Source organism: Odontesthes bonariensis, chromosome 19 (genome assembly GCF_027942865.1).
Source record: "Odontesthes bonariensis isolate fOdoBon6 chromosome 19, fOdoBon6.hap1, whole genome shotgun sequence".
Lineage (NCBI taxonomy): Eukaryota > Metazoa > Chordata > Actinopteri > Atheriniformes > Atherinopsidae > Odontesthes > Odontesthes bonariensis.
This window is the reverse complement of record NC_134524.1, coordinates 15,508,084-15,521,675: the sequence shown is the minus strand read 5'-3', so window position 1 is coordinate 15,521,675 and position 13,592 is coordinate 15,508,084. Positions and strand designations below refer to the sequence as shown.

Below are 13,592 nucleotides of genomic sequence, written 5' to 3'. Positions count from 1 at the left end.
TTTTGTGTCATTGCTCACATAAACTGTAGACTCAGCCCATTTACTAGACCCTGCGTCAGCTGGGTATACACCAAAAGCAAGTATAAGAGGAAAGAGCTGGGGCAATTTTTTCCTCATGTTCCAACATGTAATCCCAAATATCCCCCAATACTAAGTGAGAGAAAAGTGTAGTCATATTTAAGTAATTTTAAGGCATGAAGGGATTATTTTTATAGGGGAAAAAAGTCTAATTATGCAATAATAATGAAGAGGGATTATGTTTAATGCGAGGCCAAGGCCAAGAAAATGTTTTCAGAGCATTTTTTAAAGTGTGAGTAATAGGAATTTTCCCATCTTTATAGTGTTGACTGGGGATCATGTTTAGTTAGAGAGACCTAAGCTTTAAACCATTTGATTTATCCTGGCTATTTGGGATAAGTAGGGTTTGATGATTATAAAACCTAAGCATTGCCAATGAACAGGAAGTATTTTTTGGGGGAAAGAGATGTGCTTGTATTGGTACCGTGGGTCCATTTTATGAGATTTCAAAAAGTCAGCTTGGGAGTCTAAGGGCTATTGACTCTGGAGGGAGGCTTTAGTGACCAAGTCAATGAAATATTTTTTGATTCTTCCTCTGTTAATCAGTGAAACTTCAATTTCTCTGCTAAACCTTTTTCGTGAAGTTTTTCTGAAACTGGCAACCTGTCCAGGGTTGCCAGTCCCCCACCATGACCTTGAATTGGATTATGCGGGTATAGAAAGTGGATGGATTGATGGATTTTCTCTGTGAGAAGGCATCGCTCTGTCATACAGCTTTGTGAATTATTATTGAAAGGCTTCACTGAAGAAAAGCTCGACTTGGCTTAGAAAAGAGCTCTTTTGAGCTCAAATCCATTCTTGCAAATTAGAAAAACCTTGATAGAAAATGAAGGTGGTTAGCTGAAATTCAGTTACAGCAACACTACACTTAACCATACTCATGTACTCTGCTATCCACTATTGTTTGTGGGTATGCCTGTTCCGTATTCGTGAAATTTATAAGTGAAAAGAAAACACCCTCTCTCATGGACAACTCATGGTTTCTCTTATTGAAAAGATGCTATAAATTAAGTGATACTCTGTATGTGTTGGCACAGAAGGAGACTGGTGACACTGGTACCCAACAAAGAGGGAATACTTTTCATTTTAACCCCATTTTTTTCTTTTTTTTTGCACGCTGTTAAGCGGAAGATAAACACTGACACCCTGGGTTAGAAACACGGTCGTGGAAACTTACTCAGAACCTTAAAAAAATGGGCTATTAGTATATGTCACATATTCTCTGCTGCTTGACATCAAAGAGCAAAGATCAGGAAGATATTTGTGTCTTAACGTAAACAACCATCCAATTAATGCAACTACTACCAGTGAGAGTCGGAGAAATGCAGGTCATGTTTTTGCCTGCTTATGAAAAATAAAAACTAACTTGAATCTGATGCACATCAGAGGACATTTGAAAGTGGGTGAACTCCCCGATGACTGAAAAATAAGTGGGAATGCGCTGGATGGTCATGTATAACCCATATTATACCACAATGGGAGGAAGACCTTCAAATGTGAGAGTCCGGAAGAGAGATGGAGAAGGAGGTGAAAATGACTGTCAGGAGCTTGAAGGAAGAAAGAGAGAAAGATATTAATGGGTCTGGAGGAAAAAACAAAAGGATGAAAGAAGAAGAAAACTCATGAAACGGAGAGAAAGTGAATGAGGAAAAAGAAGAGAGTGTCCAACGGAGAGTGGTGATGCAGCCGAGACAACAGAGGAGTGACTTGCCAATTGAAGTGACAGTTTGTTGTCAGAGCAGCAAGACCCTTAAAGATAGATAAAGACAGGGTCAGCGGCTCAACGCTAATGTCATCACAGATGACTAACTGTGGTGGTGTTTGCATAGGTGTGTGTGTGTGTGTTTGTGTGAAAAGAGGGTCAGCATTTTTTTTTTTGTTTAGGGCTGACTAACCCTGAGTGTGGAGTGTTAGTATGTTTGAGAGTGCGTCAGTACAAGGTCAGAAACTTCTGTAATACAGGACTGACAACCACAGTTTCTGATTGTGTGCGTCTCTCAGATTTTTGTTTGCACTGATATGACCCAGCATTGCAAGCTAAAACAGTTCCTCTTCCTATTTTCTCTTTTCACTTGCATCATAGTAACTCTCTGCCAATCTCTGCCAATCGCATGGCCTAAAATCTTTAGCAAACAGCAGTATTTACTGCACAGCCTCCTGCTCACAGACACAGTGTCTGTAATGACTTGTGTATAAAGACTCCCACAGGATAGATTCATGGCCATTATTTCCACCAGGAAATGATGGGAACACTGAAAAATCAATTTATAACTCCTTCTAAAGTTTATGTTGCTTCCACTGTTCAGATGTGAAGAAGAATCAATGCTTGAACATTTTCACCTCAAACTTGCCCTCATGTCAAAACACTCGAAGAATTCTGTTTGACGATGCCTCTTGTCTGACAAAGCCTGAGAAATGAAACAAATCTTCAATATTGTTGAGCAGGTTCTTTTGGGAGGGCACCTGTAGACAACAAATTGTAAACACATAATTCATTGTCATTCGCAGACTGACATATACTCATGTACTGCAGCTTTGACAAAACAGGTAGCATCTTTAAGGAAGCCCCCCTCCCCCGAAGGGCTTCCTTAGAGACCTGTCAGCAAGCAAATGAAACAGAAGCTGCCTTGCAAATGGTTGTACTCCCCTTGTAGCTCTGATTCAGCATGCGCCAACTCCTCCAGGGAATATCTGACTTGCTTGTGTTTAGTGAGCTGTTTTTGCTGAAATCAGCCACCTTCTGTGGCTGAACGTGTGATTGAAAGGAAGTTGCCTTGGCAACCATCCAGCGTGTTAAAGCATGTTGAAAGGTTTTTTAGAGCTAAGGGGCACTGAAGTATTGTGTTGCAAGTTTCCCCATTACAAGTAGCCTTTCACATCACAATGTAATTTAATAAATTGCTCCCCTACTGAAGTGTAAACAGTGCTGTTTTAACCATCCATCGCCGCAGCACAACTGTTTAATTAGCCAAGATTGGAAGTTAGCTGTCTAGTAGGAAGTTATACCTCAAATCTAAAAGCAAATAATTTCGGTCAATCTCACTTAAACTTGCACCCATCCCAGAAACATACCACCCCAAGCAAGCAAAGATAACGTGGGATGCAATAGAAAAATGTAATTTCAATTTCACCATATTGTGGTGCTTGTTAACTGTTTTCCACATTAATCACTGGAGCATGTGATTATATCAGTTATTGATGAATGATGGTTCTTGATTCAGTGCCGTCTGTGGGATCAGAGACCACCGGTGTCAGATGCTCTTTACATAATGAAATTCCTCCAGATTTCCTGAATGATTTAATGATATTCTACACTACAGAAAGAGAAATATGCAAATCACTTCCAAATTTTCTACGAGGAACATTGTTTTCAAACATTTCAATGATTTGCCTCACACATTTGTGAAAGAACTGCAGATCCTCTGCACATCTTTTATCCTCAAAGACTCAGATCTGATGCTTTTGTGTCAGATCATGATTACAATCTCCTGTTTGAAAAGTCTTCGTTACTCATTTCCTTATTTATTACCACATTACTAGCCCTTAATTGCCTCTGTCCGGATGGAAGGCTTGACACAAGCCTCTCATGAGTCATGTGTAGTTCTAAGCTGAAATCACTTGTTTTATTCAATATAACTTGTAACGTGTTAATATATATTAATTTCTAAACATAATTGTCTAATTATATCCAGCTTCTGTTTGTCATAAAAACAACTGATACATTTTTCATCTGTGCTCATGAGGAGTTTAGGCTGACTACATCTACTAAAGGCTCAAGTACAACAGTATAACAGCATTTTCTTTTGTTTACCTTGTTATTTCTTTTTCCAATGCATTTGATGTTTTTGAATCCACCATAAATCTTATTGCGACCATTTTCTTTTCATGTGGGCAGGGTACCATCCCCCAGCTCCACCAGCTTGCTTGTTGAAGCGTTGCAGGGCCAAAAGTTTAACCACGATCAAGATATGAGTGTGTTGCAGAAAAAAAGTGCTCTCTGTTTGGGAAAAAAAGAACAGTATGAATGTGTGTATGAAGTGTTGTATAAATGCAGTCCATTAACTTTAGGTTTCACTTCTTTCAGCTTGGTTCAAAGGCACTTGATGCTGATAGAAATGCATTGCTAAAATATTCTTTTTTTAGAATATTTAAGTTTTGTATTAACTGTTCATATGAATGTGATGGTTTGAAATGTGAAATAATCTCTTCACCATCTCTCTGTTTGCCTTCAGGTTTTGGACGCCACCTTACACTGAGTTGACCCAGTAGAACTCAGGAGAGTCGAGTGAAGGCCTAGCTGCATCAGCGGAAATGGCTCCTGCAGCGATGTCGAAGCCTCCATCTTCCCTCGCGTCTCTCCACCCATCCCACTTTTCCTCCTTCTCAGTGCCCTTCCTCCTCCTCTCCTTCATTATACTGCTTTCATGCCCTGCGTCGGTCCACGCAAGTTCTCCAGAGAAAAACTGTTCAGCTAGTGGAGACCCCTGTCAGGAAGGTGGGTTGGTATTATCCCTGTGAAAAGTGCAGTTTAACGCAAATATGGAGGGATTAACATGATTACACACAGTCTAAACGTATCATAGAGTGCAGCTTAGTGACAAGAGTTAAGTAGATGAAAGGGTTAAGCCTCTAGTTGGTTGTCTGTGTACCAACCAAGTAAGCAAGAGAAATGATGTGCATTGATAACAGCTGAACAATTTTTTTTTTAAAGATTGTCACAGATGCTCAACGGATTTCAGATACTCTTTCAAATTATCCCCAGATGATCCATTATTAACAGGAGTTTTTCTTTTTTAATATAGCTTATTTTTTGTGAACAGTTTCCTCTTAGGAAAGACATGTTAAACCTTGTTTTTATGGTCACACCAGAGGGCGACTGTAGTTTTCCACCATTCATATCCTGCAGTTTTAATGACTACGTCCTCATTGTAATATCCATCTTGGATATATAGAACAGTGACTTTACAGAAAAAACACAGATAAATTGGGGGTTTGTCCAGTGGTGTCTGGCATCATGAGGTTGGCTCATTTTGGTCACTTTGGGCTGCTGTGTGTCCTCCATGAACTGGCCTTGTTACAGCGTGTCCTAGTTATCCTGTTATGTTTCTTGCTCGGATGTTGTGACCATGATCCCTTGTCTATGTCTATGTTTCATATTGCGCATGTGCTGAATATCCTATGCTGTAGTCGGTAATGAATCTAGCATGTACAGAAGATGGTCCTTCTCTCTGACTGCTGGGTGGTACCATAATTAGGGGTTGTATTTGTGTAAAATACTTCTGTTGATATAAACTAAATTAATACATGAAATAATGTTGGAAAAATCAAGAAGAAGAGGTAAATATCTGCTTGAAATTGATTAGTCTGTCAACTCACAATTCAAGATTCAACGAACAGTTTTCATTAGAAAAATACATACATTTGTTTTCTCAGGCTAAATGTGGCACCTTTCTTGACACAGTATGAGGAAAAAGCTTTTCATATGGTGTTGATTAAAGCTGTACACACAGGTGTCTCCATGATATGCGATGCAATCAGCATTACATTACGAACCTGAGAAAAGACCGCCTGTCGTCACTGTCGTCACTGTCGTCACTGTCGTCAGTGGTCTCAATAGGTTTCTCTCATTAAGACATTTATTTATAATGTTGGGGTGTAATGATCTTTTCTAGGATATCACAGCTACGTTTTTGCTGTGTTTTAGTAGCAGCTATTTCCTACCTGTTCCCTGTGCCAGTGTGATGTTTTCAAGCAGTAGAACATGCCCAATGCTTCTTCTGCTGTCTATTGCATCCCATTTGGGGAACCAGAAAATAAACCTTTCTAATTGTTTTGAAATGGTGCCACAAATATCACAGAATCTTGGTACCCAACTGTTACATTAATAGGGGACCACAAACAAGTATAATTAAAATACTTATGGAATAAGTCACATTTTTCCACCAACTACTCCTTAAAAAGAAAGAAGTATAACCTCCTGGAAGTTATTTGAGTATATTTTGTCAACCCATTCTGGGCGGTCTGAGGGGTTCTGAAAATAACAGATGTGGCTATTAATGATCACAGTATACACTTCAGTTCTCTTACCTTCAAATAATCCCTGTACTGAGAAGTGCAGCATGTTTTTAAAGGCCCATTTTTTCTCTGGAGCTTTTCATTTTTTCTTCACTGCTGAAACAGACTGTAGGTTTCTTTCAGGGCCCACTTGATTTTTTGGGAAAATAAAAACAATATCAAGGTTGTAGATCTGGTGGATAAAGGGAAGTCGTGTACTGCAATACATTTTTCATTAAAAAAAAAGTGCTTCACTGAGAGCAGTAAGTGTGTTGGCACATTGTCCCTGAAAACATTTTCTCAGAACTGTGGCCTAAAGTCTGCAGAACAGTTTTTTTTCTGAAGGGGAAAGACATATAGGCATGTATTTAGTAATACAAATTAATTTACAGCATTAGTCACATTATTTAGTTTACCAGGTACTAATGCATAATGGACAATATCAGCTGATTACAACGTCTGCTCAAATACAAAGAAGACAGGGTGTTATGGGCTAATGATCAAAAATATGCTGAGTTTTGGACAGATTGTGCTGAATTATTAACCGAAATCTAATTAACTTTTGTAGGTTTTGGTCTCTTCAATAAGTTTTATAGAGACAAATGATAAAACTTACCAAATGAGACATTAAGTAATTTCCCACACAAATTACTTAATCAAGTTATGCTGCCTCTAAACGTGTTTCAAGATCCTCATAGTGGAAGGCTGTGGAAGAATAGTGAGGCAGAATGTAGTGAGTTTAGTCGACAAAATAGTTGCCACCAAATCCTGCTGTTATGATCTTTTTATTATCTTTTGAAAAATGATTTTCTTTTTTCTTTTCTCAATTTCAGGAGTCGTACTGCCTGTGTGGAACCCTCAGAATCCCTCTGTGGGGGATAAAGTAGCACGGGCGATTGTTTACTTCGTGGCACTTATATACATGTTTCTGGGCATGAGCATTGTAGCAGACCGATTCATGTCTTCTATAGAGGTATGTCAATGAATAAACACTTTACTTGAGATGTTGCTTTATTTTTCTCTCTGTGATATTGTATTTCAGTGGATTCGTGCATTTCTATCGTACTGAAGCTGCATGGAATACATTTATTTCACTCATGTTCAACAGCTCTCTGGCATCTTTGTAAAAGATCTAATTTGGATGTTTTTCCTCTCCTCTGCAGGTCATAACATCCCAGGAGAAGGAGATCACTATAAAGAAGCCAAATGGCGAGACCACCACGGCCACAGTCAGAATCTGGAATGAGACTGTTTCTAATCTCACTCTAATGGCCTTGGGCTCCAGTGCCCCTGAGATACTGCTGTCAGTTATTGAGGTCGGTACAACGTGAGCCAGTTGGCAACACATTACATTATAGGATGCGATTGCGACATCATCATCTGATTTTGACACCTGCCTGCAGGTGTGCGGTCACGGCTTCGAGGCTGGATCTCTGGGTCCCAGCACCATCGTGGGTAGCGCTGCCTTCAACATGTTCATCATCATCGCTCTGTGTGTGTACGTGGTTCCCGACGGAGAGACGCGGAAAATCAAACACCTTCGGGTGTTTTTTGTCACGGCCGCTTGGAGTATCTTTGCTTACATCTGGCTCTACCTGATCCTGAGTGTCTTTTCCCCTGGAGAGGTGGAGGTAAGGTCACACAGAAGCGAAAGCTGTTGAGTGAGGAAAGTTTAGAAAAAGAAGAAAGTGAGGTGATGAAAAGGAAGGTAGGGACCAAGTACAAAACTTCAAGCCTGTCTCTTCTCCCCTTCAGGTGTGGGAGGCAGTGCTGACCTTCCTCTGCTTCCCCCTATGCGTGGTCCAAGCCTGGGTGGCTGACCGACGCCTTCTCTTCTACAAGTATGTCCGCAAGCGTTACCGTGCCGACAAGAATCGTGGTATAATCATCGAGACAGAAGGAGGTACTGATGGAGTCTTTGGGGGCATGGACGGAGGAGGTGGGGGAGGAGCACTGGGTCCAGGGGGCTTCACCAAGATGGATATGCTGGAGCTGGATGGGCAGTTGGCACTGAACTGCCACGGTGGGATGGACGGAGGGATGATGGAGGAAGGAGCCAAAGATGAGGAAGATGAGGCTAGGAGGGACATGGCAAGAACTCTGAAGGATCTGAAGCAGAGACACCCGGATAAAGATATGGAGCAGCTGATTGAGATGGCTAATTATCAGGTTAGCAGCACGCAGTCAACACATTTATGTTCTGCAGAAGCACAAAGTGTGAAGATCCGACAAATTTGCTCTGTCTCCACCTCTTCTCTGTGCTACTTACACTTTTGGCCCAGGGAAACAGTAGGAAACAGTATGACAGTGATATAGAGATGACACAGTGACACATTCAGGTGCAAATAAAGTGTTTTAGGTGACAGCAGGGGAGTTAAAAGTTGTTAAAGGCAGGAGCGTGAGAGATGCCGTCGTGTTTCGACGCCACGTCAGAGCTGCTTTTCAACTTACTTAGTCCCTGAGAAGCCAAACATAACAACAAAAGGATTTTTAGAAATACCACAGAAGAAGAAAACCCACAACAACATTTCAGAAAACACAACCACTAAAGACAGAAATGGCACAAGGTATCACAAGGACAACAAAATCAAAAACATTTCACACACTTCAGCAATGTGTCACGCATCATAAAAAAGCTAAACATTTCACAGAAAATAAAACATTTTGAAGAATAAATTAATAACTCTTTCAGAAAATGCAACATTTCATAGAAAACAACCAAAGACTGTGATTGGTTGTTTGATCCGTGGCTTTCTCAGTCCACTTGTTGAAGCATCTTTGGGCAATAACCTGAACCCTGTTTTGCCCCCAGTGTGTTCATCAAGGAATCTGTGAGCGTGACAGAGAATGGGTGCAGGGGGCTTGTACTATAAAGCACTTTGAGTGGTCAACTACACTGGAAAAGTGTTATATAATGCAGTCAATTCCATTTAAATTCATAATAATTCATAATAAATCCTCACATTATAAAATAAAGGGGAGACGACGCTGGGAGAACTCACTCAGTGAAAGTGCAAACTATAACTGATTTCTTCAATAGAAGCTGCTGCAGATTTTATTAAAATTCTGGAGCAAAACTGCTGTCTCACCTCCCTTATGTTCAAATAAATTGCACTGTTCCCAGCCAAGAGGCCACATTTAATCTAATGATCTCCACTGCTACAGTTTTCAATTTGTTCATTTTCAATTTGTTGGATCATTTGGACTGCTATTCAGCTATACCATTTTATTGAAATCATTACTTATAGATTGATAAGCCCCTTTTTTTAGATCTACACTTTGCACTTAAGAGCTAGACACTAAAGTTTAGTGCTTCGTGTAAAGATTCATTCTTAGGTCAAGAAAGTATTATTGTCTCTTCTGCATATATAGTTCTGACCAAAAGAATAGTTTAATAAAAGTGAGACTAATATGGACAGACCAAATCATGAATCATGAATCCGTTTGATAATTGATTGGTTTTGTTAATCAGGTTCTGATGCAGCAGCAAAAGAGCAGAGCATTCTACCGTATCCAAGCAACCAGGATGATGATTGGAGCAGGCAACATCCTCAAGAAGCACGCTGCCGATCAGGCTCGCAAGGTGAGACACACACACACTACTCTCCCTGCCACTATTTAACCTGATATTTACAGCTGGCAGATCACACCTACTACTTGCGTTATTCTCTCAGGTGGTGAGTAGCAATGAGACTCAGGCTCAGGAGGACGACCCTCACACCACCAGGATGGAGTTTGAACCCCCACTGTACCAGTGCTTTGAAAACTGCGGCTCCCTGAAACTGACTGTTGCCAGACGAGGAGGAGACCCCGGAGTAACTGTCAAGGTGTGTTCGTGTGAGACGAAAGAAAAACAGTGGATTGGGAATAAACGTGTGTATAAAAGCACCGGAGGGGACAGTGGGTTACATTTCTAAGCCTTTTGTCTTGATCTGATCTGTCTCATGACATGTTTTCCCCTCCAGAGGATTTGGACACCCGTGTTGTCTTTTCTAATTGGATGCTGCTGTGAGGGAGAAATGGGAAAAGAGAGTAGTGGCAGACTGGGATACTTTGGATGGAACATCTTCTCTTTACTTTCAGTTTTCAGTTTAGCAGTTTTGCAGCTAAAAAAAAAAAAGAAAAACGCGAGAAAATAAACTTTTGTCCTTTTGGAAAGGCTTGTTGATCTCTGCCTTTATGCATGCCTGATGTCCAAATGAGAGCTTCTCCCCCTAGATAGTTATCTAGTCAGTATTATTATACTTGGAATTTTTAAAGCTGTTTGAATTTTTAAAGCTGTTTGTTCTCCATTCCCATTTAATGTAAATATTACTGTATTTGAAGATCATATCTGATAATAGCGCATTTCCAGAAAAAGTTGTGTAAAAGGTTATTAAAAAAATGCAATGATTTGTAAATTTTATCTACTAATATTTCATTCTCAATAGAACACAAAGGGCATCAAATGTTAAAAGCATTGAAGAATTTTAAAATTTCATGTTAGCTTATCTTCAATTTGATGGCAGCAACACATTAAAAAAAAATATCGGGAGAAACTAAATTAAAAAAGAAATTGTCACATTTCAGCACTCCACATGTCTTAAAAATGTGAAATATTACCAAGTCCCAGGACAATCCCAGAAAATATCAGCCAGCTGAACGAGTGCATTCAAAAATGAATTAACCCCCGCTCTGTTAGACCATACACGTTCATGAAATGCTAAAAATACAACAGGGCCAAGAGACTGACCGCAGTAATAATAATAACACTAAACCCATGGATCAGCTTTGCCTACAGACTCAAACTGATTATTTTGGAGTATTTTTTTTGGATGATCTTTATTAGGATTTGTTTATATTTGGACCGGAAGAAGGGGGGTAATCAACAAGCATATGCAAAGGGGAAAGGACTGTGTAAATGTGGAAAGTTTTTCTTGTGCGACCTTCAGAGCCTTTATCATCAAACTTTATCAGACCAGAGGGCTTGATTTAATGAGACTGTTTTTCTTGGTCTATCTTACCCTTTATCCACGGCTCCCTTATTGCCTCTCTTCTACACCTTCACCGTCCTCCTCCCTCTTTCCCCTCACCTTTCCTCTGTTTTGTGTTCCTCCTTTGTGTTCATATGCCCTTTTCATATCTGGTCTCTTCTGTTTTCCACTTTGACTGCTTATTTCTCTGTGTTTCCATCTGCCGCAGGTGGATTATCGCACAGAGGACGGTACAGCTAACGCAGGTTCAGATTATGAGTTTGCTGAAGGAACACTGCTGTTTAAGCCGGGCGAAACCCTCAAAGGTAAAAAACACTGTGACAGTAAAATTTTATGGCATGTTTTCAAAACTATGCCACTGAGACTGGTGCTTGAACAGTGCTGCAGGTTAACTGGATTTAAAGTTTCTTGCTTTGATTTCGCATCAAGGTTATGGTTAGGCTGTCAGTCACTCAGTGCAAGATCCTGAAGTGACTATACTTTTTCCAGAAATCACCGTTGGTGTGATTGATGACGACATCTTCGAAGAAGATGAGTACTTCTACGTACACCTTAGTAACCCTCGTGTGGTTGGCTATCCTGAGATTGGCACAGCCCCCCTGGATGCCAGCGTTGCACCGAAAGCCGTGCTTGGTGACAACCACACAGCCACAGTGACAATCTATGATGATGATCATGCAGGTAAAGTATTCTGTAAAGTATTCTGTAGACAACCTGCCGGTGACCAAACAACTTCACCCTGACTGTGGGCAATAAGTATTAATTAGCCATTTCTGAAATTCAAAGAGGACATATTATGTTTTCGGGTATTGCTCTCTTTTGAGGTGCTATAGTTTCTGTACACATACAATCTTGCACATGACCAATCAGATGACCAATCAGAGCAATCTGGGCCTTTTGGGAGGGAGCCTTAAAGATAGGAGCAAAAACACAGAGGGTAAAACAGTTGGTCATAGTTCTATTTATGTTGTGTCCTCTCCCACTTTATACGTATGTTGTGCACTAAAGCTCGTCTTAGGCATTCTTGCTATCTTTTTACAAGCCTTCAAAAGCTGGGGTTCCTGCTTTACTGTGTTCAACATGTGCAAATGTTGTCCAGTCCAATGAGTGTTGAACATAGCAGGCTACGCTAACTAAAGCTGCTTCCACATAAGATGCAGAATGCACCGCGCTTGCTGCAGGTGGAGTGCGCAGTGCAGGAGAGGAAGGCGCACACAGGCAAATCTGATCTAAGTTTGTCGCCAATTACTTGACAATCAAAAAGATGCCCAGGAAGAAGCTCATTTTTCTAGTTGCAGACTTCACTTATTTGTCAAGTTGTCAGAGGAAAGCCCTGGCATTACTGTTACTGATAGGGAGGAGGAGGAGACGGGCAGCAGATAAGTGGGTGTGGGATTGTATCCTTAATAGAGACAGCCATTTGAAGTGTTTAGGTTGTCCAGAAGCTACACCTGTATAATGACCATTTTCTGGTCTGCCTCAAACTGAGTAGAGAGCAATTTTACAGGCTATTGGGGAGAGACAGACTTACCAAAATGTCAACCAATTTTGGGCAGCCGATCAATAAGTTCTCTCTGATTGAGCGTGTTGAGTTGTTGTTACAGAGCGCTGCAACCAATTTGAACTTTTTGTAACTTCCTTGCAGTGCATATGGACACCACATACAATCTTGCACTACGCATACTGACATGGAGCAGAGCCAGTCTAGCATCAGGCAACACATAGACATCAATGGTTTCATGAGCGTAGGGCAGAGCAAGCTGTATCCCATAAGGAAGCAACTTATAGGTTCAGGAATGACAGGGGCAAAGGGTCAATTTTACCCACTCTGTCTTTTTATATTGAATATTTTAAAAACTCAAGGGTGGCTAAAGGGTTTGCACAATACTGTAGATCAGATATAAATGGTTGCATTCAGGTATGTTTTGCTTTGCTACAGCATAGACTCCCAGTACATCGATAATGATGTGTACTTACTGTGAGATGAAAGTTCAAGTCCCCTCAGTGTCATCATCTCTGTAGTTGGAGGACTTTGATAGAATCCATAGAGGATGAAAGTGTGGGAGAATGAGTGGATAATGGGTGTACAAATAATGCTGATCATCTTTTATTTAGAGAGAGTGGGTGGAAATTATTTGCCTTTGTATGTACGCAAAGTACACATTGGAGAGCAAAAACCCTCTCCCCATCCTTCTCAGGCATCTTTACATTTGAGAGTGCCAGTCAGAGGGTGAGTGAGAGCGTAGGTGTGATGGAGGTGAAGGTGCTCAGGACATCAGGAGCTCGGGGCCTGGTAGCCGTCCCTTATCGGACCCTAGACGGTTCTGCTAAAGGAGGGGAGGACTATGAACTGGCTGCTGGCAAGCTGGAGTTTCAGAATGACGAGACCATGTGAGTACAGAGATTATCTTTCATCCGTTTCTTCAACCGTTGAATGATATGTTGGAAAACCTTGCGTTTTCTTTACTTTTTCTTGTCTTGTTGTAT

The 13,592-nt window shown here is 40.7% G+C and overlaps 1 protein-coding gene across 3 annotated transcripts in view; it reads left to right on the top strand.

Moving 5' to 3' along the window:
* slc8a4b (solute carrier family 8 member 4b) overlaps window positions 1-13,592 on the top strand; it is a 115,917-nt gene that overhangs the window by 48,429 nt on the left and 53,896 nt on the right. For all 3 annotated transcript variants that reach the window (XM_075451694.1, XM_075451693.1, XM_075451695.1), the window contains exons 2-11: window positions 4,311-4,573; window positions 6,966-7,105; window positions 7,296-7,448; window positions 7,536-7,763; window positions 7,888-8,301; window positions 9,605-9,715; window positions 9,807-9,959; window positions 11,314-11,410; window positions 11,595-11,786; window positions 13,304-13,496. In XM_075451694.1, coding sequence (XP_075307809.1) covers window positions 4,390-4,573; window positions 6,966-7,105; window positions 7,296-7,448; window positions 7,536-7,763; window positions 7,888-8,301; window positions 9,605-9,715; window positions 9,807-9,959; window positions 11,314-11,410; window positions 11,595-11,786; window positions 13,304-13,496 — 1,865 coding nt within the window. In that variant the 5' untranslated portion in view covers window positions 4,311-4,389. The remainder of the gene's footprint in view (window positions 1-4,310; window positions 4,574-6,965; window positions 7,106-7,295; window positions 7,449-7,535; window positions 7,764-7,887; window positions 8,302-9,604; window positions 9,716-9,806; window positions 9,960-11,313; window positions 11,411-11,594; window positions 11,787-13,303; window positions 13,497-13,592) is intronic.